At 40.0% G+C, this 24,758-nt stretch overlaps 2 protein-coding genes across 12 annotated transcripts in view; one reads left to right on the top strand and one right to left on the bottom strand.

Moving 5' to 3' along the window:
- The window catches only part of SMPD3 (sphingomyelin phosphodiesterase 3), a 590,910-nt gene that overhangs the window by 385,706 nt on the left and 180,446 nt on the right, over positions 1–24,758 (bottom strand). The window lies entirely within an intron of this gene.
- The window catches only part of SLC7A6 (solute carrier family 7 member 6), a 30,583-nt gene that overhangs the window by 803 nt on the left and 5,022 nt on the right, over positions 1–24,758 (top strand). For 5 of the 11 annotated variants that reach the window (XM_083624928.1, XM_083624929.1, XM_083624927.1 and 2 more), the window contains exons 2-7: positions 3,693–3,845; positions 7,782–8,350; positions 12,205–12,330; positions 17,761–17,905; positions 19,289–19,412; positions 23,572–23,675. In XM_083624928.1, the coding sequence (XP_083481054.1) occupies positions 7,822–8,350; positions 12,205–12,330; positions 17,761–17,905; positions 19,289–19,412; positions 23,572–23,675 (1,028 nt within the window). In that variant the 5' untranslated portion in view covers positions 3,693–3,845; positions 7,782–7,821. Of the gene's footprint in view, positions 1–972; positions 1,038–3,570; positions 3,846–7,781; positions 8,351–12,204; positions 12,331–17,760; positions 17,906–19,288; positions 19,413–23,571; positions 23,676–24,758 lie in introns of all 11 variants that reach the window. The other 6 variants (XM_083624930.1, XM_083624933.1, XM_083624932.1 and 3 more) reach the window with 3 other exon arrangements.

The raw sequence follows: 24,758 nt of genomic DNA, 5'->3' as shown, positions 1-24,758 counted from the left end.
ACGTTTCTGCGGGGCCAACTGAAATGTTGCCAAATAGTGTGCAAGCTCCGAAGTCCTCTAGGTTTTTTCATCAGTCTTCCCTAGAAGGCAGACAAAAAGCAAAATGGGGTGGGGACAAGAGAAAGAGAAGAACTTGGCTGTCAGGGGAAGGCCTCAGTTAAGCATCATTTTTCTCTCTTCTGCACCGGCTAACATCTAAGCCCAGCCTTCACCAACTTGGTGCCCTCCAGACATTTTGCTCAGGGCTGGTGGAAGTTGTAATCCAAAACAACTGGAGGGCATGAGGTTGACAAAGGCTGATCTGACTTGAGGAAGAGTTCTGGACAACTTGGAAGCTTGCACACTTATTTTGTGATGTTTTGGTTAGCCTAATGTTTAGCCTAATTTTTGCGAGCCACCTAGAATCCCACTTCTGGGGGGAAAGGTGGGGTATAAATAAATATAACAATAATGCAGCTAGTTTTTGTGTAAAATAACTTGAAGAGTCTGTAGGTGCTGTACACCTTTACTGGGGTGGGGCACAATTTGGTCCTCTCTCCCAGACAGCAAGGTGTCCTGGGCAGGCCACTGTGAGGGGCTCCCTGCCCCTAAACAATGCCCATGGACAACAGTTTAGGAATCCCTGCACTAGTGGAGCCTGACACCTGCAGCTGAGAACCAAGGCACTTTGGGTTGGATGGATTGATGGCAGCTCCTGTTCCTTGTTGCAGCCAAGTCCACGTACAAGTGAATGGGAGTTTTTGTTTGCTTTCTTATCCACTTTTCACCATGAGGTTCTAGGGCAATTAAAAAATACAGTATTAAAATCAGTAAAAATGACTCATATTCAGAGGGAAAGGGTGGGAACTACCATTAGGGGCCCTCTCCTAGCTTAAAATTTTAGAAGGTCTGAATAGAGTTTCCCCCATTCACTTGTATGGAACAGGGGATAAGGGGCTGCTACCAAAGTAAATCTACTTTTCTTTATTTCAGATTTTGTATACCACTGTTTATGAAAAAGCCAGGAAAACAAACAACAAAATAGAGCAACACAGTATGTAAAGCAAATAATAATAATAATAATAATAATATAATTTATTATTTATACGCCGCCCATCTGGCTGGGTTTCCCCAGCCACTCTGGGCGGCTTCCAACAAAAGATTAAAAATACATTAAAACATCATTCATTAAAAACTTTCCTATGTCTTCTAAACGTCAGATAGTTGTTTATTTCTTTGACATCTGATGGGAGGGCATTCCAAAAATAAGATTCTACTCAATACTCTTCCACTCACTCAATACCTACACAAATTCCAAACCCTTTATTACACTTGTACTTACACAAGCACACATTCACCCACACTTAAACACACAAAGAAACACACTTTCCCTCACTCTGATCAATTGCGGGTCGCAACAGTCCTCAGGATGCAATACAAAAGGACCATACTATATCACTGGCAGCCTAGCACTAAAATAAATGGGCACTAGGCTCTCTTTTACTTGGAGAGAATGAGGAAAAAGGAGAGATAGCTGTGGTGAAACAATTATCTTGTCTACTTTCCCAGGAAATATTCCTAGGCACCAGAGATTGTATCAATATATTTTGCTACCCTCAGGGTTAAAAAATAATGTTGCTGTTCCCTTCACCATCTGTATGAAAGAGTGGGAGAGATGAGGTAAAAGTATAATATGTAAGTTGTTTTGAAACATTTTATATGTAAGTGACAAATGGATGAAATAAATACTACCACTACTACTAAAAGGGTGACTGCAGCATGGAGGAAAGTACACAATCAACACCCACCCACACATATTACACTTCGTTGTCCTAGGAGCCTAGAGATGGGGGAGGAGGGATCATGTTCCCCCTTTCAGGATGATTGAAAACGGCTGTTTACACATGTACAGTTGTGTGTGCATAGACTTCCATGCATTCAAGAACCCTATGTGATGGCAGTAGCAGGTCACATGGGAAGCCTATGTGTACAAAAGTGTATGCATAAAGCCCCACCCTCATTTGTTGAAATACTACGGATGACATGAATGACTGATGGGGCAGGACCAGGGGATGTGGTTCTGCTCCCTTTCGTTGTGTTTAATGTTACACATAGAGGGCATGTTTTCAAAGCCTGCAGCTTCATTGTCTCTGTTCTTTGTACTGATAGCAGTGCTTTGCATCTTTTTAAAAGGGATATCAACAACTGGAGTACCTTGAGTTAAATCTGCTTTTTAAAAAGATGCTACCTGACATACCAGGGACGCGGGTGGCACTGTGGGTCTAGGGCCACAGAGTCTAGGGCTTGCCAATCAGAAGGTTGGCGGTTTGAATCCCCGCAATGGGGTGAGCTCCCATTGCTCGGTCCCTGATCCTGCCAACCTAGCAGTTCGAAAGCACAAAGTGCAAGTAGATAAATAGGTACTGCTCCAGCAGGAAGGTAAACGGCGTTTCCGTGCGCTGCTCTGGTTTGCCAGAAGCGACTTAGTCATGCTAGTCCCATGACCCGGAAGCTGTACACCGGCTTCCTCGGCCAGTAAAGTGAGATGAGTGCTGCAACCCCAGAGTCATCCGCGACTGGACCCTAATGGTCAGGGGTCCCTTTACCTTTTACCTGACACACCACAATTGCCAGCTGGAAGGCAAGGACTTGTGGAGAAGTGGCACCTGTGGCACCTTTATTGAAGGCTATTCAGGGAATGGGGGAAACTGGCCCACCACCCCTCAATCCATCTTAAGCTGGAAAACTAGTTGGTGCTGACCATGACCATAGAAACATATAGGATGGTGTATACGTATTGCATTGGAATTGTTTTTAAGTATCTTGTTTTCAAGAACTTGCAGCCTGATTATAATGGTGTTTCACTGGAAAGTAGAGTCCACTAAAATCAGTAGGAAATATTTCTGAATAAAGTCACTTGAGTTTAGGGTATTAGTCTGACAGCACCCTGCAGACGCTCACAAATCAGGTACCTGATTCCTGTGCCAGAATTAAGTCTGTGTAATTAGTACTTTCCTTTCTTTTCCTGCCTTCCCACTGTGCCATTCTGTCTCCTTGTGTATCTTAGGATACATTTACACTTCCCATTTTTATCTACATAGGAGTTCTGCTAATTTACACAACACAGATTCATACTTCCTCTGTGATGATAACCAAACTTCTTTTGCTTTAGTTTGATAGTAGGAACGCGGGTGACACTGTGGTCTTAACCACTGAGCCTCTTGGGCTTGCCAATCAGAAGGTTGGCAGTTCAAATCAGCGCGATGGGGTGAGCTCCCGTTGCTCTGTCCCAGCTTTTTCCAACCTAGCAGTTTGAAAGCACACTAGTGCAAGTAGATAAATAGGTACTGCTGTGGTGGGAAGATAAATGGCATTTCCGTGTGCTCTGGCATCTGTCACAGTGTTCCATTGTGTCAGAAGCAGTTTAGTTATGCTGGCCACATGACCCAGAAAGCTGTCTGTGGAGAAATCCTGGCTCTCTCGGCCTGAAGCAAGATGAACGCTGCATCCTATAGTTGCCTTTGACTGGACTTAACCATCCAGGGGTCCTTTACCTTTTACCTTTACCTTTACTTTACCTTAGTTTGGTAGTAGTTTCACTTATGCCAAACAATGCTATGAATATCCTGTACTCCTCTGCAGTGAATATTCAACACAGTCCTCATTTCTTTTAGTCCACTTTATTGAGTTCCTAATACTTGTATATTCTACAGAATATATGATGCTGATTCATGAGACAGAAGGAGAGAGCACTGTGACCAGCTACTGATTTCTGGGAAGGCAGTTTTTAAAAATGCTGGAATTGTTGATGCTGTCGTACAAAGTTTGTAACTAGTGTGCAAGCCGTTGAACAAGCCGTTCAATCAGTAAGTACATAGTAACTGACAAAAAATTAGCATTGGAGATTTGTGTGTATGTTGTCATTGTAGTTCCTGCTATAAATCCACCATGAACTCTGTATTCAATTTTTTTATTTTAGTTTTTGGTGTAAATAGCATTAATGGGCCTTCCCCCATCTTCCAATTTATTCAAAAGTATTCAAAAACACCTAGAATTTGTAGGTTTCTCACTGCCCCCCCTATATTTCATTGTCATGTATAGTGACACCTTTAGTCTGAGAACACAAATTCTTTATGAATGTTTGCCAAACATCAGCAAAACCATCTCTGAATTTGAGGGGTGGGTGGTTTCATGTTTGGGTTTGATTTCTATTGCTTTTTTATTAGGAATCCACTTTTCTGTTATTCTTATTGTTACTGTTATTACTTTTTATTAAATTTGTATACCACCCTCCAACTGAAGATCACAGAGTGGTTCACAACATAAATATACAAAATGAGAGTGCAAATATATAATAAAAACAAAAATGAGAACAAAAAACCCTCTCCTACAAACACATTTAAAAGGATATAGAATGTTAATCAGCCAAAGCCCTGGTTAAATAGGAGCATTTTTGTCTGGCACCTAACGATATATCATGAAGGTGCCAGGTGAGCCTCCCTGGGGAAAGCATTCCACAAATGGGGAGCCATTCTGCACATTAGTTTGTACTTTGTGGTACAGTCTTTCTTGCAATTGACAATTTCTCTGTCTGTTTACCTGGGGGCTGGTTCACACATATACAGTGGTACCTCGAGTTTCAAACTCCTCAGGTTACAAACTCCGCTAACCTGGAAGAGTTACCTTGAGTTGAGAGCTTTGCCCCAGGATGAGAACGGAAATCGTGTGCCGGCGGCACAGCGGCAGCAAGAGGCCCCATTAGCGAAAGCACACTAATTAAGAACAGTTTCAGGTTAAGAACAGATCTCCAGAACGAATTAAGTTCGTAACTAGAGGTACCACTTTACTCATGAATGTCTCTGCCAATTTCTTAATCAAAAAAGAATGAGAAGGACCATGAAAATTTCATCTCAATTGTTAATTCTAGTTAATTCTAGCTGAAACCAAGCAAATACAGTATATATACTGATTTTCAGGAGTTTTTCTGTAGACTCAACACAGTAACAATGTAAAGATGACTGAACCAGTGAAACTGACTGTCCAGAAAGTTACAGGCCTCTGGGCTGATGATAAAGTACTGCTACTGTTTGGTGCAGAAGTATTGCTCTTAATCTTTTATTATGATTACGATATTAGGAGCAAGCTGTGGGATTGTGTATTTCATCCCTCTATGGCACTTATTCATTTCACCCTTCCTCTCATAGCTTTAACCATGGTCAAGGATTTATGCCTATACTGATCTTGGGCATGGTCAGTGCTAACCCATGCACCCATTGTAGGTTTGGAAAGCCTATTCAAGAGAGAACATGGTTAGAGTATGCATGGCTAATGCTGGTGCAGACATAGGCTGTCTGAGGAATGGCGAGAGCAATTTGTATGCATGAAAAGAGGGTGTGCATGATACAATAGCCTGCTCTCAAAACGTTGACAGTCAGGAACATTACAACTGTGTCCCCTGAAAGAGTTTTTGGTGTGTTTTTTAAGAGAAACAATAATGTGATGGTATTCGTGATGTTGAGATAGAATAAATTGGGAAAGAGTATCAATTCAGCTGCAGACAGCCAAAGTATCACTGAGAATAGTACTGCCTTCTGTTGTTTCAAAGGGAAATGCATTCTAGTGTGGTTTTCCTTTCACAAGAGGAGCTCAGGTTACTTATGTGACAGCGACCGCTAAAAATAACAATAGGTTTATTTGTGAAGCAGTGGTGTTTGTTAGACTTAACATAGTCAATTTTTTAACAACTGGTTTGATCAGATATGATGCAACGCTAGTTAAACTAAAGCCAGAAAGTTCCCCCCTCCCCAGTGTATGAAAGAGTTTGTCTCTTACAGCATTGAACTTCCAGCTGGTAGGTGGAAGGTCCCAAGTGGATCACAGCCTTATCAGGAGTGGTCAACTTTTTGTGTTTAAGATCTGTTTAAAGAGTAGGTGAAAGAAAAGGGAGAAAGAGATAGTAGAACAGAAACAACAGGTAACCCGCCCCCAGCCCCAAAGTAAGTCTTGTATGTGTGTCCTATATCTAAAAAGGTTGACTATTGCTTCCTGATATGATATTACACTTTCTATGGTTTTTATTTTTTAGGCATATTCTATTCATTATTTATGTATTTGTTTTATTAGTAAAAATAATTTCTAGGTGACTTACAAAGAGAATAAAAATAAAGAGTTCTAAACCTAGCAACAGTACAGTAATAAAACAACAACCTCAAGAACCAAATGAACAGAGTATTATGGTCCATGATAACCCATCACAATCTACCAGATGCCTAACAAATGTTCCTTAATTAACCTGAGCTATGATTATAAGCAGAAATGTCTGATTTTCTAGACAGTGCATTAATTCAGAGAATGAATGACTAATTGGATGATTTTACTGATGGATGTCTGGAATGTGATAAAAGCCAAGCTTGATATGAAGGGGGCTTGTGCTTGGTGGATGGTGCTCTAAAAATGCAAAAGGACATTCCTAATGTAAGTTAAATATAACAAATGGGCTGCGTGTACATATTTGTCCTGCCTTATTGTAAAGCACATCAACTCCAGAGGCATGGTTCCATAAATACTTGTCCCTTCAGGATTTTGTGTTGCCTGTGCTGTCTGGTTGTGACCTCAATTAGTATGCTTCCTAAGTGGGGCCTATTTGGAGATGACATTTTTCTGCACTGAGATAATTTCAATGTCAGAAGACATTATGTGTAAAGTGGCCTTATTTTTGAAGTTTCTGTAGCTGAACATATAAAGCTGCCTTTACATGCTCTACCCAACCCAGTATGGGGTTGTATCCAATGCGAGTCCTACTCTGAGTAGAGGCTTGAAAATCAATGGCCATGACTAACTTGAACCATTAATTTTGATGGGTCTACTGTGAGTAAAACTTAGATACAACCTATGGAGTATTTGTTTGCTGGCAGTGGCTTTCCAAGGTCTTAGACAATATCTTTTACATCCTTACAATTTGAGATTCCTTAACTGGATATCCCGGGGGTGGAACCAGGGATCTTGTGCAAACAATGCATCTCTAGCATTTAACTATGGTCTCTCCTCAAAGCTAAAGGGCCTCTGGAGCACAATTTCTATTCTCATCCTGAAGCAAAGTTCTTAATCCGAGGTACTATTTCTGTGTTAGCGGAGTCTGTAACCTGAAGCATCTATAACCTGAAGCGTCTGTAACCCGAGGTACCACTGTAGTTATAATAATACAGCAAGCGGTAAATGAATTTTAAATGAATAATTATAGCAATAGGCACTTGTGACATTACTTTAATACAGCCTTGCAAGTAAGTCCACAAAGGTTACTAGCTTGTCTGCCCAGACACACACCTTTTGAGATGGTTTGGAAGGGGGAAAAGAGTGAACTATTTTCCAGCATACTAAAACTTTCCTGTCTTACTGGAGGCAATTCTTGCCCACTACAGACAAGGCATGTGGCTATTTACAGGCCTGCTTTAAGACTCGATTTTGTGCAGGCTTTGGAGTGAAACTTTTAATGAGTAATTACCAGAGATCTGCTACAAAGACACTTGTGTAATGTGTGCTGTACTTACTGTGATGAAGCATTTTAAGACTTTATAGTTTAAAATTGGTTTTGAGCAGTAGTCCTGTAATAAATGCTTCAATGCTGCTTTTTGGTTATATGACTAATTGTATCCCACCTTTCACACTATAAAACAAGAATGTCTCAGGTTTGTTTTGCTTTGTTTGTTTGTTTGTTTATAGCGCTTATACATTACTCAGTAGCCAATAGAGCTCTCAAAAAGTTAATTGCTAGTATTTAATTATATCTTTCTCTTTTGTTGTAGTTTGGGGTTGGCGTTGCAGTGGATACATGCGAATATCATCATGGAAGAGAGAGAGAATTTTTCACCTCTGAATTCACTGACTGAATATTACCCAATTAAGGAAGCAGACAAAATAGATCAAAGTGGCAATACTCAAATAAATGAAGGAAACCAAGGAACAATGCAGCTGAAAAAGGAAATCTCTCTTCTTAATGGGATTAGCCTAATAGTAGGAAACATGATTGGTTCAGGTATCTTTGTTTCCCCCAAAGGAGTACTCAACTACAGTACATCTTATGGATTGTCACTAGTAATTTGGGCAATTGGTGGGATTTTTTCAGTATTTGGAGCTCTATGTTATGCTGAACTTGGAACCACTATCACTAAATCAGGAGCTAGTTATGCATATATACTGGAGGCCTTTGGAAGCTTCATTGCCTTTATACGTCTGTGGACTTCACTATTGATCATTGAGCCAACCAGCCAGGCAATTATTGCAATAACATTTGCCAACTATATCGTGCAGCCTGTCTTCCCTTCCTGTCAACCTCCTTACATCGCTTGCCGAATTATTGCAGCAGCTTGTATATGTAAGTATTTTATTAACAAAAGTGCTGCCTTGATGTAGGCTTGGGAAAGAAAGGAGTCCATCTAGGCATCAGTTGCAATGATTCAACAGTCAAATATGCTTCCAAAACAGTTAAATTAGTTATGGCAAGATTAATGACAGAAGGAGCAGGGTTGAATTTGTACAGCAGGGCTGTACTTGTTTGAAGACCACTTGAATGCTTGAGATATCCTTAGTCTTGAGTAGCCAGAAATAGGAGCAAGAAAGTCTTGAGCTGTAGGCAGAAAATCTTCTAGCATTCCTAGGATTAGGAATTTCTTAGAGGAACCAACAAGGGCCAGTATATTATGTCCAACTTTGGCCAGCTCTTTGTGTTTCTGGGAATTAGGACATGAATTGGGACATGAAGAAGACAGTGATTCCCTGTTTATCACCAACATCTGCTATGTGGAGAATTTTTTAAAATATTTTTAAATTATTATTTTTTTGGAATAGGAGTCTTCCATTTAGTTTTTTAATGGTTAGAAGGAATAGATTTTTTTAAAAAAATATAGGTTCAGATCTTGAAATCCATATTTTCCCTGAACAACCATGCATACTAACTGGTTGCTATAACAGTGAGAACATTATTTAGTTTGCAACTAAATATAGCCTTTTACAACCTAGGAGCATAAGCCAGAACCTTTGGCCATGCAGCCCACATGTCTCTTGCACTGCAAAATTTTGTCTGCTTAAGATATAACAGGCAGATTTTTGTTTGGCTCTCTCTGTACATATGCAAGGAGATTAGGCAAGATTACTTACTTGAAGGCTAAGACTGCAAACCTGGCACACTTACTGAAAGTAACTTACTGAAAGTGTTATGCACATTCACTGAATATGTATATGAGGAGACTAAGGAACTTTCCAGAAGCATTGGATAATTGTTAGCAGGAAAAACAGTAGGCAAAACAGGTAGATATCCATGCACTTTGACAAGGGTTGTAAATATTCAAAATTTGCAACATCTTTTAGAATGCAGGTGAGAGGCAATAAAGTAGAAGTGCAAAATTATTCATATGAGCTTAGTGGACAATTGTAGTAAGATACAGAAAAACATCTTTTACATTCTGATGTTTGTAATGATTTGCTAGTTCTTGGGCCTTATAGAAAGCTCACAGTAATAAACAGGATACATTACTTATTGTCAAGGTAGCCAGCCTTTTTGGACCAGGAGGCACAACATAGTTGTTATGGGGGGCATAGCATAATACAACATGGCACCACAACACAAGATTAGAGAAAGTACTATCATGGTGATTGTATTTCCATTTGAGAAAGAAATTAACCTGTTGAATTTCTGCCCAGAAAATAAGACAGAAGCAGGAAAAGTACACTGAAGGGGAGGGGAAAACAGCAGCTCTTTAAGACCCTAAGGATTCCTATTACCTGGTGTCCAAACAACTCACTCATTGGCCATAGAACTGTCTTCACTCATTGGCTATAAATTCCGCATTTCACAGAAATCACTTAGAAGGTGATCTGTACATTTTGGTCCATACCTTTGTTTGTAGGAGGACTTTAGACTTTGTAAAGTCTTTTTTTCAGAGTCTGGGATCCCTGCCTGGGTTCACCAGTGAAGGCCTTTGTTGGCACCATGGTGCTTGTAGCTGCTTGGTTGGTGACCCCTGGCTTATTGTGTTTGTTACTATACTTGAGATCTTTCTTCTCATTATTTTCTCTTACAAAGAGAATGAGCCTTTAACTCTGTGCTGATCTGGATTCATTTCTATAGGCTGTAAAACCTTATTTAGGCTTTAATCAAAATGCATGAGGACACAAACTGTGTAGGGGATGCATGCACCATCCAGATGTGTACTGCCCACTGCACTCCACTCCCGACTTTCACGTTGAATGTATGACAGTCTGAGGATGCACATTTGGCTGAATACACTTAGAATCACCCTTCATATCTTTCTGTTGAATGCACAATGGTTGGGAGTAGAGGCTGTGGCAACACACTCCCTGCACAGTTTGTCCTCTCCTTCTTTGGCTGAATGCTTGACTGGGACTTCAGTGTAGACTTAGCATGTTTGTCTGGTTGTTTAAGATCTGAAGCTGATAACCAAATAACAAAATAAGAAACTATGGTTAAATCAATACTCCAGCATTTTGTTTGAGTAGAGCTGTGAAGCGTGTGCACAGACAAAAGGCTTACACATATCTTGACTTGTTAAGACAAGCTACAATCATCCAAATATGGCCATTATTGTTCCTTTATTTTCTTGCTCCCCATTTGTGACTTGATTAGATTAACTAAATTCAAAAGTTGTGAATTTCCGCATTTTATTTGTTATTACCCTTACTGTCATGATGTATTTTCTGTTTCTTCATTTGGAGTGCTTTGAATTGGGGCAGCATTAAAAGCTACTTTTTAAGTGGCTGAAATTCAGTGAAACTGGTTTGTCTTTTTTGAGCTTGCTGGGGAACTACACAGCCTGTCAACCTTTTCCTGGCAATTAGGATTTGAGTGGTTTTACCGCTCTGGCTAGAATTAGTGTGGGGCTGAGAAGCACAGATTGGAATGATATATTATTATTATTTGTAAATGAACCCAGGATAGGAAAACATGCGCATAACTCTGGTTGGTGTGGTGGTTTTTTACTCACAAGAAGTCATGAAAACATTCTCTCCCCAAGTCAGTGGAAACAGTGATGTGTTAGAATATTGACACGATTAAAATAGTTTTTATTTCAGGATACACTCTTTGCCTTGATCTGTGATCTCAGGGGCTAGGAAGGAAAATGCAGTTGTGGATACTAAGTTGCGTAAAAAACCAATAAATAAATACTCTTCTGCTATACTGAGACAGAGAGATTTCATCATACTGTTGTTTACTGAGTAGTTTCATAAGTACTTTGTGTTGTCATAAGATACTCCCTGTGTATCTAGGTTGGCTTGTCAAATAGAAACAACTTGAGTTGTAGGGCATGGTAATAAGTTGAGTAGCCTTTAGAAATGTTACTAGAAGTATCCTTTTCAACTTCAGCTTCTCATAATCTAGAAGTAAACCTGCCTCCTTTTAGTCAATCTCTTCCCATTTCATTGAGGAGTTCAGGACTTGCTGAAAAAAGATGAGAAATTCAGCCATTTTTTCCTGCAGTTTGTTTATAAGCAATTTTTACATTTTTGTGATGGCTGAAAATGTTTTTATTGCTTTCTATTTTTCTGAAATAATCAAGAATATGAGAATTAAGACATTTCAGATGGTTAAAGGGAAACGAGCATTTAATTTTGCATTGCCTTTTGCTTCTTCATTTCTTAGTAAATGTTTTTTAAATGCCATCAAAATGGTTCACTTAAGATGTTTCCCTGGACCATGGAACTACCCTTAATTTTTTCTAGCCCTTTCGGTCTAGTGGCTTGGGTATTTTTAACCACTATACTGACAGACTGTGTTGTCAAAGAGTTTTTAAGTGGTGATTCCTATTTTCGATAAGAATGTTGTCATTTAAAATGTGTATTTGTTTGCAAGCTTCCTTCATTTCAAAGGTACAAGATTACTCCTAAGATGATAATTAGACTGCAAATTGGGCCAAGTATTTTCATGCCTTCTAAACCCTCTCCTTAGATGTGCATATGTCCTGAAATCCTTTCTGCTTTGCAGTTTGTTGGAAGTTAACCAACTGTTAAATAACAGACAAGTTTTAGTAATAAAACTGTGTCTTTATAAATACAGTTTTTCCTTATCCTGATTTCCTAAGCTTATTTGCACAAATATGTAATTGTGACATGTTAGCTCTAGCATGGAGAAGAATTTCAAACCAATGACTGATTTTTAAAAGACAAAAACAAAGCACTTTCTAATGCCTCCTTGCTTCCCTTTTTGTCTCCTAGGTCTTCTAACGTTTATAAATTGTGCCTATGTTAAATGGGGAACAAGGGTGCAGGATGCATTCACCTATGCCAAAGTCATTGCCCTTATTGTCATCATCATAACAGGAATTGTTAAACTAAGCCAGGGTAAGATTAATAGCTTAATGTGTAAAGGTTTGTACTGATCAGAAGAAAAATGTTAAGGAGCACTTACTGGGTTATTGATAAAATTCACAGCAGTTTCAGATCCCTTCAAAAAATAGGAAGCTTCAGGTATGGTATGTTACCAACTTTCTAATTAAACCAACTTCTGCTTATAAAACTAGAACTTGCATCTGTACTCTTAGGTAGGAATGAAGGCAAAATTGAACCCACAGTAAGATAGTGACTTAACATAAATCTGGGAACTACTTGTGGTTTTACTCTGAAATTTAAAATCATATGTAAAATATACAGGTGTGGAAGCATGGAGGAGCAGCTTCTTAATGCTTTCACAGACACACCAGATGCTCCCCTCCTCCCAATAAAAAATATCTGCATCCTTCTGCAGCTTCATTTTTGTTGTGTTATGTATGCCCTTAAGTAGATAACTACACATGACAAAGTGTTGCATATAGCTGGGCTTCTATTTTACTTCGTCATGGAAATATTAATTTAGTTTTATTCATTGATTTTATTGAAGTTTATTTATATCCCACCTTCTGTAGCTCAGTGGTAGAGCACCTGCTTTTCATGTAGAACAGGGGTGGCCAACTCCCAAGAGACTGCAATCTACTAACAGAGTTAAAGACTGGCAATGATCTACCCCCCTTTTTGGGGTTCAGGTCAAAGTTTTTGAGCTTTTTTTAGGAAGGAAAGCCCTGTTATGGGGGGTTCAGGTCAAACCTGTTGAGCTTCTTTTAGGGAGGAGGGAAGGCCTGTTGTTGGGGGTGAAGAACCAAAATGCTGAGCTTTTTTTAGGGGAGCCAAAGTTGTTCAGCTTCTTTAGGGGGAGCCACTGATCTACCAGTGATCTACCACAGATGTCCAGTGATCTACCTGTTGGACGTGCCTAATGTAGAAGATCTCATGTGCAATTCTCAGTATCTCCAGATAGGACTGGCAAAGATGTCAGCCTGTCACTCAGTCAGTGTAAGCAAAACAGAGATGGATTGATGCAATAGTCTGCTTTGGTATAAAGCAGCTTCCTATGTTCCATCACAGAACTCAAGGTGGTGTACATCAGCTTCCCAGGTGGCTTACCATCCAGGCACTGACCAGACCCAAATTGATTGGCTTTAACAGATGGCTGCATTAAGTTTCCTTAGACCATGTCCCCTAGGGCATTTTATGCACTTCAGGCCGTTTATTTGCACCCTTAACAATACTCTATGTACATTTCAAAGTGTCTGCAGGTTTCTTGAAAAACTAAAATTTTGAAAAATTGTTTTTAGCCTTCACTGTTGTAGAAGAATAGCCTCTTTGACACATCCAGAGTAACTGGAACCTGTTTTCTAGTGAAGTGAGTGTTTTAAGACACAGAAGTGGTGCCTGTTGGGACTGGTAATGCAGAAGGCAGCAGGACTAGCAATAGGCGGAGCCAAAGCCAGTGACAGGTGGAGCCAACTAATTCTGCTTTTGTTCCCATCCCCTTACCTGCTGAGTTCCACAAAGGCAACACTTGAAACTAAGGCAGAGGAAGTTGGCAGGCAGTGCCACCCCCCGGACTGGTTGTAAGAAGAAGAAAAACAGGCAGGTGGAGGCTGGCTGATGGCAGACTGAGGTTGCAGAGGGTAATACCCATTTGTCCTAATGGACCAGCCTCTCCTGGGGCACAGCAGTAGTGTCTTTACCAGGCCTTTGTAGATATTTATCACATTGAGATATTGCTGTTTTAGAAGTAGAAGTTGAATGCACTCTTGGGCATATGGAATTGGTTGTGCAGTTTTGTGGATGCTAACTGGTCCATAGAATGGACAGTTTTGTTTCATATTATAGGAGAGTACAAAAGGATGGTGTTAAAGGGCTGACACCATGCTATGGCTGCTTATTATCCCAAAGCACATGAACTAGATTCAGGTTTTTCCTTAAGGGATTATATATTACAAGAATGCCACTGCTGAGAAAAAAAGGATACCTTCTTATTATGGGGTGAGGGGAGTTGCTGGGTTGCAGTTTTAGTAACTGGCTATGTTGAATATGAAGGGTGGCGCTGTGGGTTAAACCACAGAGCCTAGGGCTTGCCGATCAGAAGGTCGGCGGTTTGAATCCCCACGACGGAGTGAGCTCCCATTGCTCTGTTCCTGCTCCTGCCAACCTAGCAGTTCGAAAGCATGAAGTGCAAGTAGATAAATAGGTACTGCTCCAGCGGGAAGGTAAACGGTGTTTCCGTGTGCTGCTTTGGTTCGCCAGAAGCGGCTTAGTCATGCTGGCCAAATGACCCGGAAGCTGTACACCGGCTTCCTCAGCCAGTAAAGTGAGATGAGCACTGCAACCCCAGAGTCATCCATAACTGGACCTAACGGTCAGGGGTCCCTTTACCTTTTATGTTGAATATGCCTTGCTACTGCCTTACCAAAATGTAAGTGCCTTGGTTAGTTGAATCTAACCAAGTGGTCTACATGATCTAATGAGTACCTCAGGTTTATGTATGCGTAATTAATTTAAAGCAGACATCAATCACCACCACCACCATCATTATTATTATTATTATTATTATTATTATTATTATTATGGTGGTGGTGGTGGTGGTGGTGGCTGATGGTGTGCGTGGGCTTAAACCCCTTAATTTCCAACTCCAAATTGGCTCTGTCTCCTCACCCAAATAACAGTTGCCATCCAAAGAAAGTTGTTAATGTGTACTGTAGACATTGTACATGCAGCTCAGACTCCCTTTGTGTTTGTTTGCAGGCAGGGGTTGCAAAGCAGTTCCTTTGTTCAATGAGGTTAAACACTTTCTAAATAGAAGAGTTTGGTCTGTGTCTTATAAGTGTGTCTTTTCTGTGTTGTTTTTGTTTTTATTAAAGTAAGTTTTTAGACGAAAGAAAACTGGGCTCCCCTGCCCTTCCAATGGCAATTGGCTGTCAGGGTGCGACTGAATAGAATGGAAATAGTGGTAGATAGGTGTTAATTCCCCCCCCCCCCATCCCATGATTCTGATGAAGTTTCTCTCTCTCTCTCTCTCTCTCTCTCTCTCTCTCTCTCACACACACACACACACACACACAGAGAGAGAGAGAGAGAGAGAGAGAGAGAGAGAGAGTGCTGTTAACACAGGGAGAGGGAATTATTAAACCTCCCACTGTAGTCTCAGCCCTATCCAGGCTTCTCAAGCAGCAGCTATTTACATTAGAAAAATGTTTGCACATTAATTTATTTAACAAAGTTTATATATCACTTGATTGTAATAGAACCTCAAAGCAGTTTATAGGATGAGAATTGCTTTGATACATCTAACATCATGTTGAGTTTGGCCCTGAGCTACCCTATGCACCTTTAAGTGTAATACTTCTGTTACTTTAACACCAGGTTGATCCCAGAGCCAGTCATATTACGGGCATTTACAAGCAGCCTATATGACCTTTATGTGCAGATTGCTGACAAGAGTGCACCTAAAAGCAAAGATCACATAGCACTTTCCTCCTCAGCCATGTTTTTCCTATTGCCTATTGTTCAACTTTACACAACTGAGCTTGCTGAAATATTTTTCCCATGAGCTATGTATCCTAGCTATTGTAGGTTTATCAGGGTTTTCACCTTTATTATTGATTTTTTAAAACAAGCTTTGTTTCCTGTTTATTTTGGAAGCATTCTTATTATGCTGACTTGAGAAAATAGGAAGTCTGCATTTCTACTATGCCAAACTACATCTGTATTTTAGAAGGACTATATGCCATGTTCTTTCCTTATCCGTTGGGCCTGTGCAGAATAATGCATGAATGTTACACAATTTGCTCTTCTGGCGGTATGATTTTTGCTTTTAATATAACCCTCTACTGGGTTCACTGTTCTAACTTGGCTGCTATTCCATCTTCCCAATGCTTTATAAGGAGATAAAGTGGTGAATATGGTGAGAATAAACAGATATGCTGTGATATTCTTAAATATTGAACAGATTTCTAAATGAGATACTGCAATGTTTTTAAAAGCTGCTTTCGCAGTGATTGCCAAATAAAACCAATTAATTTTAAAAGCTGCTTTTGTGAAATTGCTTTCATCCAGCTTAAAAACACACTTGGAAAGCATGCCAAATTGGACAATATTAATTAGCTTTTGTAAATGGAAAGCTGCTGTAGTCTAGTAATAGACCTTCTTTAAGTACATCTATTAATCATTTGTATGTTTGTAATTTTGGTTGTCTTAAAACTTTTCAGTGATATGGGCTAAAATATTTCGGTGATGTGGGTTAACAGTTGTTAGGTCAAGACTTACGGGTAGCCATTAGACTGTGGCACCGCTCTCATTCAAATGTCAACATCAATGTCATTGACAATGGCTAATTGTCAATGTCAATTAACCATGGTTAATATTTTTCTGTGAACCTGTAGTTGGTTCGCACTTCATTTCTTCCCAGGAAAAGTGGGAGCAACATGCTGAGCCTTTGCTTAGTGCTATACCTGAACTGGGATCATAGTTTGTTTCCTGACCAAACCTCATTATATTAGTAGTACAGATAATATTTGAACCTGAGAACCAATCTGTGATGGAGAAACACATTTTGGATACATTTTTATACATAAAAAATCTAGACTCTAGATACCTTGTATATAAAAGTACTTTGGCAAGAGGTGAAGTTGTAATGCCAAGGCTGCCTGCAGCCAGTTTAATTAACTGTGGTTTGAACTGCTGTGAGCCAAGTCTGTCTCTGATGATGCATGTAAATTGGGTATGTATTGAACTAGAGTTCCTCAGAAATAAAGCAATGTGTGTTTTTTGGGTTTTTTTATAAAATTTTAAATTTCGTGCTTCTTTTTTAAAAAAAATTATTTAATCATTTTTTCAATACAAACAACAACCACAAAAAACACATACAACAAAAACCACAATAACAGTAATAACACAATTTAACAATTCAGATTTGAGTACTGATATACCTATAACTACACCTTTTTAACAACAAAGCAATGTTTCTACTAACTGAAATGCCCTTATTTGCTCTAAAGGCAAGCAACAGGGAGATGATATGCAGCCTGGTATATCCATGCAGTAGAATGAGGTGTTTGATTGTCGCTGTAGGCTAGGAATACGATTCCTTGAATGTTCCTTCACGTAAATAAAAAATATCTCATTTCAATTAAATTAATAACTTGTCAGGAGACAGTCTAGCCCAGCCCGCAGCTTGCTATGCTAGTTTTCTGCCTGCTAGTAGCCCCCCCCCCCATTTATTTAAATGCAAGGCAGCATTTTAAAATCTTATTCTCTCCCATCTAGTTATGCCACGTGTGTGTGAGAGGGTGGTAGATCTCACTTTGCTGTCTTCAGAGAGTTTGAGACTTTCTCATTCTTCTTGCCTTTATTTTCCACTAAAGTGTATTAACAGTGCCATCTGGTATGGTTTCCAACACTGTTCTTATTCCTCTGCTTTTCCTTTACACACAGGATACTCGGACCACTTTCAGGACTCTTTTGAGGGATCATCTTGGAATCTGGGGGGTATTTCTCTTGCACTTTACTCTGCCTTGTTCTCATACTCAGGTTGGGACACCCTCAATTTTGTAACTGAAGAAATAAAACATCCAGAAAGGTAAATGTTTCCTAAAGCTATTTCACCTTTTTCAGTTTGTTTAAAGTATCTCCTAAGAGTCAATGTAATTAAAAATTCATCTTGAAGTGTGAGAGAACTTTATCTCTAGTTGAAGAAATATTTTACATGGACATAAACAATTCTGAACCTTGACACTACAAAGAGTAACTAACAGAATTTTGAAGCCTGAGAGACATTAAGAAAAGCTTGACTGGCTGTATCAAACTGCACATTGTTTCTGATTTGCAGGATTGACAAAGCTGGACATAGTCAGGGCTGGCCCACCCATGAGACTAGGTGAGGTGACCACCTCAGGTGGCAGGATCCATAGGGGCAGCAGTCCTGGTGCCACCTCTACAGCAGCCTCTTGGAAAATAGGAGGCCCTGCTGGTCTCTTCCTATCCCTGGGGGGGGGGGGAATTGTGAGGGTTGCCATCTGGGGTCTCCTGGGTTTCACACCTGCCCAGAATGATTTAGAGCAGGCCCCATCCCTCCTGTCCCTCCTGCACCCCACAATGGCCCTTGATCTCCACTTCAACCATTGATTAAGGTGGGTTTGGTTCCCTTTTGCCTTGTCTTAGGCCTAGTTCTCATCGATGCAACACTTTGGACTTTTAAATGGGGGCTCATATAACTGAATGACAGCTCCATGCAAAAAGAAGAATCTTTGTGCACTGAAAAGATGGTGCCAGGGAAGAGTGTTGTAGCCTTGCCTTTTTCTATGTATAGCACTGTTTTCAGCATGGAGGAACAATCACGTAAACTTCTCCCTGCAGTGTGAAGTGGTACAGCCCAAACACCTCTGTGAGAAGTAGTGAAAAGTAATGAAAATAAGGCATTTTCTTTAGCTTGTTTTTAATAGAACTCCTAGTTCTCATATGAAGCTTTTATCAGTCCAAACATGATTGTAAATACCTGATATCCCAGTAAGGTAAATAAAGGTAAAGGACCACTGGACAGTTAAGTCCAGTCAAAGGCAGCTATGGGGTGTGACGCTCATTTCGCTTCAGGCCAATGGAGCTGGCGTTTGTCCACAGACAGCTTTCTGGGTCAAGTGGACAGCATGATTAAACCACTTCTGGTGCAACGGATCACCGTGATGGAAGTCAGAGTGCATGGCTGCAGTACCTATTTATTTACTTGCATTGGTAAGCTTTCGAACTGCTAGGTTGGCAGAAGCTGGGGCAGAACAACGGGAGCTCACCTTGTTGTGCAGATTCGAACTGCTGACCTTCCAATCAGCAAACCCAAAAGGCTTAGTGGTTTAGACCACAGCACCACCCGCATCCCTTGTGATATCCCAGTAGGTATTAGTCAGGATGAAAAGAGTAACAGCTACTTCTAAGTTGTGTGTTTGTGTTTTATTTTGTTTCATTTAACCAGGAACCTGCCTCTAGCTATTGCTGTTTCTATGCCAATTGTGACAATTATCTACATATTGACCAATATAGCATATTATACAGTGCTGGATATTAATGCTGTGCTTTCTAGTGATGCAGTGGCAGTGGTAAGTCTGATATTGCTATTGTTATGTGTGTTTATGCACTTATCTTTGAGTAAGTTGCATCTTGAGCTGTGCAGCCTTTTTATGATTCAGATGACCCAGTTTCTATATGATCTAGAACTTCTGGGCACCGTTTATGGCAAGACTACCTTTTGATTTCTCCAAACTTGTGTGTATACATCCAAGTGAATTGGCGACAGTCATCCAGAACGAAACAAGCAACCTTGAAGGATGCAGTTTGGAGGCTTATATATATATGAAAATGAACCTTCCCCAAGAATTGTTTTCAGTTGGTTGACTGAAATATAATTTGTGCAAAAATAGTAATGCTAAATTTATCAGATCGGATTCAGATTAAGCAACTTGCGCTTAAATCCCATTTATTTCAATAGTAACTAAAATTAAGTCATGACTTGCAGTCACCATTTGTTTCAATGGGAACTTAGACCAACTAATTTAGTCTGAATTCAACCCTTTAGGGCTGTTAGAAATTGGGAAAATTGGTCACTTGCAAGGACTCAGACCAGCATAGCAATTCATGGAAAATGTTGTCCTATTTATAATAGAAGAGACTCTGCAGAAATGCTGTCACTTTAGGCAAGACTGGAAGTAGCATGCATGTGGGTTGGACATGTAGAAAGTAAAAATGTTCTGGAGAGAGTCTGCATCAACACTGTAATAGAGTGTGTTCTTGGGCACTTGCTTCAGGCAAGAGACCCAAGCCAGGTTGGAAGAAGTTGGGGGTGGGGCATGCATTGCTCTAACCCACTATCTTCCACTCTGACAATGAATGACAGATCCTGTTGCTAAGATCACTACTGGTTTGCAGTTTGGGTAATCATAGGGTGAAATTGGGGAAACCTACTGACAACATCCTGCTTGCTCCCCCACCCCCAGTCTTCTTATACAGTTTATTCTTTGAATTGCATGAGATGTTTTGCAACTAATGCACAAAAGGTATTTGAAATATATTTTTATTTTATATTCATTGTTGATCTTTTGACATCTGACTGACTATCTGATTTCTTATCTATTTACTTATGTAGGTATTTAAATGCCTAACATTTTTAGACATCACTATGGGGCTGATAGGTTACTTCTCTGCTTTCTTTTCCAATAACTCAGTTGTGTTAAAGGTCACTCCAATTACTACAGAATCCTGTATAGCTTTTTAATGACATATGAGGGATCTAAGCCTTTTTAGGTCAGCACACTTTACCAAACAAAACTGTTTTTTTAAGGGGGAGTTAAGCTGAGTAGTTAAGTTGTTGTGTCTTAGAACAAGCTTTTTAAATTTTTGGTGTTTTGATCATTCTCTTTAGACTAATCTAGCATAGCATCCCAAATGTAAAATTTCCAGGTTCAAATACATAGCCAGAAGCTTCTTGTAATTTGGCCAAGGTGAAATTCATTGGTGTATGTTGCCTATTTGTGATTTTAATCTTTTTAGTTAGAAGGGTTATTGGAGCTTTAAGTAATCAGATTTCATTATTAATCCATTTACTACTTTCTGACTGCAGTTCAGGAGAAGTTGCGCTCCAGGACTTGTCCAACTGTGCATGTATGAAACTGGAATTAGGGACACAGTACTTATCAAAGCCTTTAATATTCAATACGTCAGTTTCATTGTTATATTCACATACATTTACATTGTTATATAGAACATCTTACACATTCATGAAATGTACAGTGGTACCTCGGGTTACAGATGTTTCAGGTTACAGACGCTTCAGGTTACAGACTCTGCTAACCCAGAAATAGTACCTCGGGTTAAGAACTTTGCTTCAGGGTGAGAACAGAATTTGTGCAGCGGTGGCGCAGCGTCAGTGTCAGGCCCCATTAGCTAAAGTGGTACCTCAGGTTAAGAACAGTTTCAGGTTAAGAACGGACCTCCAGAACAAATTTAATTCTTAACCTGAGGTACCACTGTACTATTTAAATGAAACTGATTGAATATTATTAGGAGCTCCTAATAACATTCAGTGTCTCTCTCTTTACTACTACTGTTACTCATTAGGCTTGTTTGAATCACCCAGATTATAGTTAATCCAGTTTATAAATTGTGGTGTTTTCTTTGTGATGATTTCTTTTCAGAATATCTTGCAGAAAGACAAAACCAGCTTCACAGAGTGAACAGGTTTTTTTTAAAGTTATTTGGAATTAAACCTGGCAGATTCCCCCATTAATCTACTGCAATCCTTTAAATACTGAATCCTTTAAATACTGAAATGTGCCTAAAGTACTCACCAAATTAAATACCTAATATCTACAGTATATGGGGTTTTATCTAAGGCTAGTCCTATTCAGAGTAGACCCAACTGAAGTTAATGGACATGACCACAGAGCCTAGGGCTTGCTGATCAGAAGGCTGGCTGTTTGAATCCCTGCAACGGGGTAAGCTCCTGTTGTTCGGTCCCAGCTCCTGCCAACCTAGCAGTTCGAAAGCATGTCAAAGTGCAAATAGATAAATAGGTACTGCTCTGGCGGGAAGGTAAACAGCATTTCCGTGAGCTGCTCTGGTTCACCAGAAGCAGTTTAGTCATGCTGGCCACATAATCCGGAAGCTGTCTGTGGACAAACTCCAGCTTCCTTGGCCTATAGAGCGAGATGAGTGCCACAACCCCAGAGTCGTCCGCGACTGGACCTAACGGTCAGGGGCACCTTTACCTTAGCTTCATTAATTTAATTGAGTTTACTCTATTGAATACCAACAAGACACAGGAACGAGTTTCATCTAGACACTGATGAGGAGCTAGAGAATATGACAGAAGGCTTCTTCCACCCCATTTTACATATGCAAAATGAAGGCACAGGCATGCCTTTGTTTCTGCAGCTAGCTGAAATTTGAGGTATGGTTTCCTTTTGAAGTCCTATGCTTAAGCTACTAGAAGGCTGGACTATAGTTTGGCAATCTATAGGCTTGCATATTTTATTTTCATCCTTCCCATCCGATGTGCCAATTTTAGCCCTGATTTCCTTGTTGAATATGCCACTGTGGCATACAAATAGGTGAATTTGGGTTTGTGCTTCACATCTGAAACCAGAACTGGAATGCTCAAGTCTGAGATTTGGCCATTGGTATGACCCAGTCTAATCTCTCTCCATAGTGGATTAAGTGCAGAGGTACTGGTGGCTGCCTGCAAATCATGGTTTAGGTACACATTCCTCGCCCATCTCCCCTTTCAAAATTTGCTTCAAAACACACATCTTCAATTTGTGATGGATCCTCCTAAACACACAAATTGCACCAGTGAGTGTGTAACACAAAATCCATGGCTAACACTGGGAATGGAAGAGATGAAGGAAATTGCTCCAGAAAATGAGGAATGTGGAAGTAGTGTATATTCCAAAGGCTGGCCTCCAATTTCAGTTTCCAAACCATGGTTCACAGGGAACCAGTATATACCTACAACCCTGTATATTAGCCATCCTATTTCCCATGCAGCACTGCTATTGCCTGCTATTCTGCATTCTCTTTTTGGAGAAAAAGAATGGGACATCATTCCTCAAATGTGGAGCAGAAATGCCACAATAGTAGTGAGATTACAGTAGAAGGTATTTTCACTGGATGATAGAGGAAGAGGAAATATTTAATTATGAAGGCATGACTTGGGTGGTGCTGAGGAAAAGCAATGAAAAATGCAGAGTTGCAGTAAAAATAAGGAAGGTCATCAATGAAGGTCATTATAAGAGCAGCAACCATAAATTATTTGGGATGTATTTCTTGGTAAAGCTTTCAAACAAGTATATTTCTGTCTCCTTATGCTAAAAGCCATCCTTTCCTTAAACAATTTAATTTGGAGCTACTCAGGAGTCAGACTGTTTTATTGCTTTTTTATAATTTGTGATGCAGCATATTTGCCTAGGGCCCTAGGCAGGGCAAAGAAGCAGAATCATTTAGCAATCTAATTTGTTCAAGATTGCTCACAATTCTCTGTGCCTTGGACTTTCTAAAACAGTAAATTCAAATTGAATTTATTTCTGAAATTCAATCTAACAGGACTTGAACTTCAGAGCAGGACACATTTTCCACATCTGCTGATGGGTTGTTTACTCTGTTGTACAGACTGGGTACTTTTTTGACCATATATTTTACAAAGAAATCTCTCTGTGTGTGGAGGTTCAACATATTCTAATTTTTCTCCCTTCCCTCTTACATTAGACATTTGCTGAGCAAGTATTTGGCATGTTCAGTTGGACAATCCCGATTGCTGTTGCCTTGTCCTGCTTTGGTGGACTCAATGCATCTATTTTGGCATCATCTAGGTAAAGCATCTAATTTTAGTAATCTGTAAGGCTATACCTACCCCAAAGAGAGAGAGGGGTGGGTGGGTGAGTTACCATTGTATGCTTGGTATAAATTGTACAGGCTTTCTGAAGATGCTCATGATCTTTATATTCCTGGTTTCAGTGTTTGTCTTCAGGGTTGCTGTTTTTTGGTGTGTCCCTCCCCCCCTTAAATCAACAGATGTACTTTGTAACTAGCTGTAACAAAACTAACTAGTTGTAACTAGCTGTAACAAAATACTCTGCAACAAACTAGCTGGGATACAGAACTTCACTTCTGCAGTTTTAAGAACATAAACCAGGGGTCAGCAACCTTTTTTCAGCCATGGGCAGGTCCACTGTCCCTCCGACCATGTGGTGGGCCAGACTGTATTTTTTTTGGGGGGGGGGGAATGAACAAATTCCTATGCCCCACAAATAACCCAGAGATGCATTTTAAACAAAAGCACACATTCTACTCATGTAAAAACACCAGGCAGGCCCCATAAATAATCCAGAGATGCAATTGAAATAAAAGGACACAGTCTACTCATGTAAAGACACTCTGATTCCCGGACCATCTGCAGGCCAGATTGAGAAGGCGATTGGCCCCCGGCCTTAGGTTGCCTACCCCTGGCATAAACTGTCACAAAGCTACTCTTTCCTTACATACCTTTTCGACTATTGTTCTTAAATTCATCCTTCTACACAGATAAACATGCCTGTAGTCAGTTATAACAGATTCTATTAAGGGTGCAGTTTCAGGAAAGGAAGCAGCTGTACACAGAGTTAGACCTCAGGTCCATCTAGCTCAGTCTTGTCTTATACTGACTAACAGCAGCTCTCCAGGGTTTCAGATAGGAGTATTTTCCCAGTCCTATTTGGAGATGTTGGGAGTGGAATGTAGGATTGTCTGCGTGCAAAGCAGGTGCTCTCCTTCTGAGCTATGACCTTTCAAAAGAATCTGCTTGAATCTTGCACAGAAGTTTAGAAAAGGACAAAGGAGGAAAATGCAGCTATGAGTTGGGAGGATTGAAGAGGCTGCCCCATGTGCAGAAAACAAAATTGGAACCATTTTCAGGG

The sequence above is a fragment of the Podarcis filfolensis genome (genome assembly GCF_964270895.1).
Source record: "Podarcis filfolensis genome assembly, chromosome: 8".
In the NCBI taxonomy this organism is placed as follows: Eukaryota; Metazoa; Chordata; class Lepidosauria; order Squamata; family Lacertidae; genus Podarcis; species Podarcis filfolensis.
This window is presented reverse-complemented; position numbering and strand designations above follow the sequence as displayed.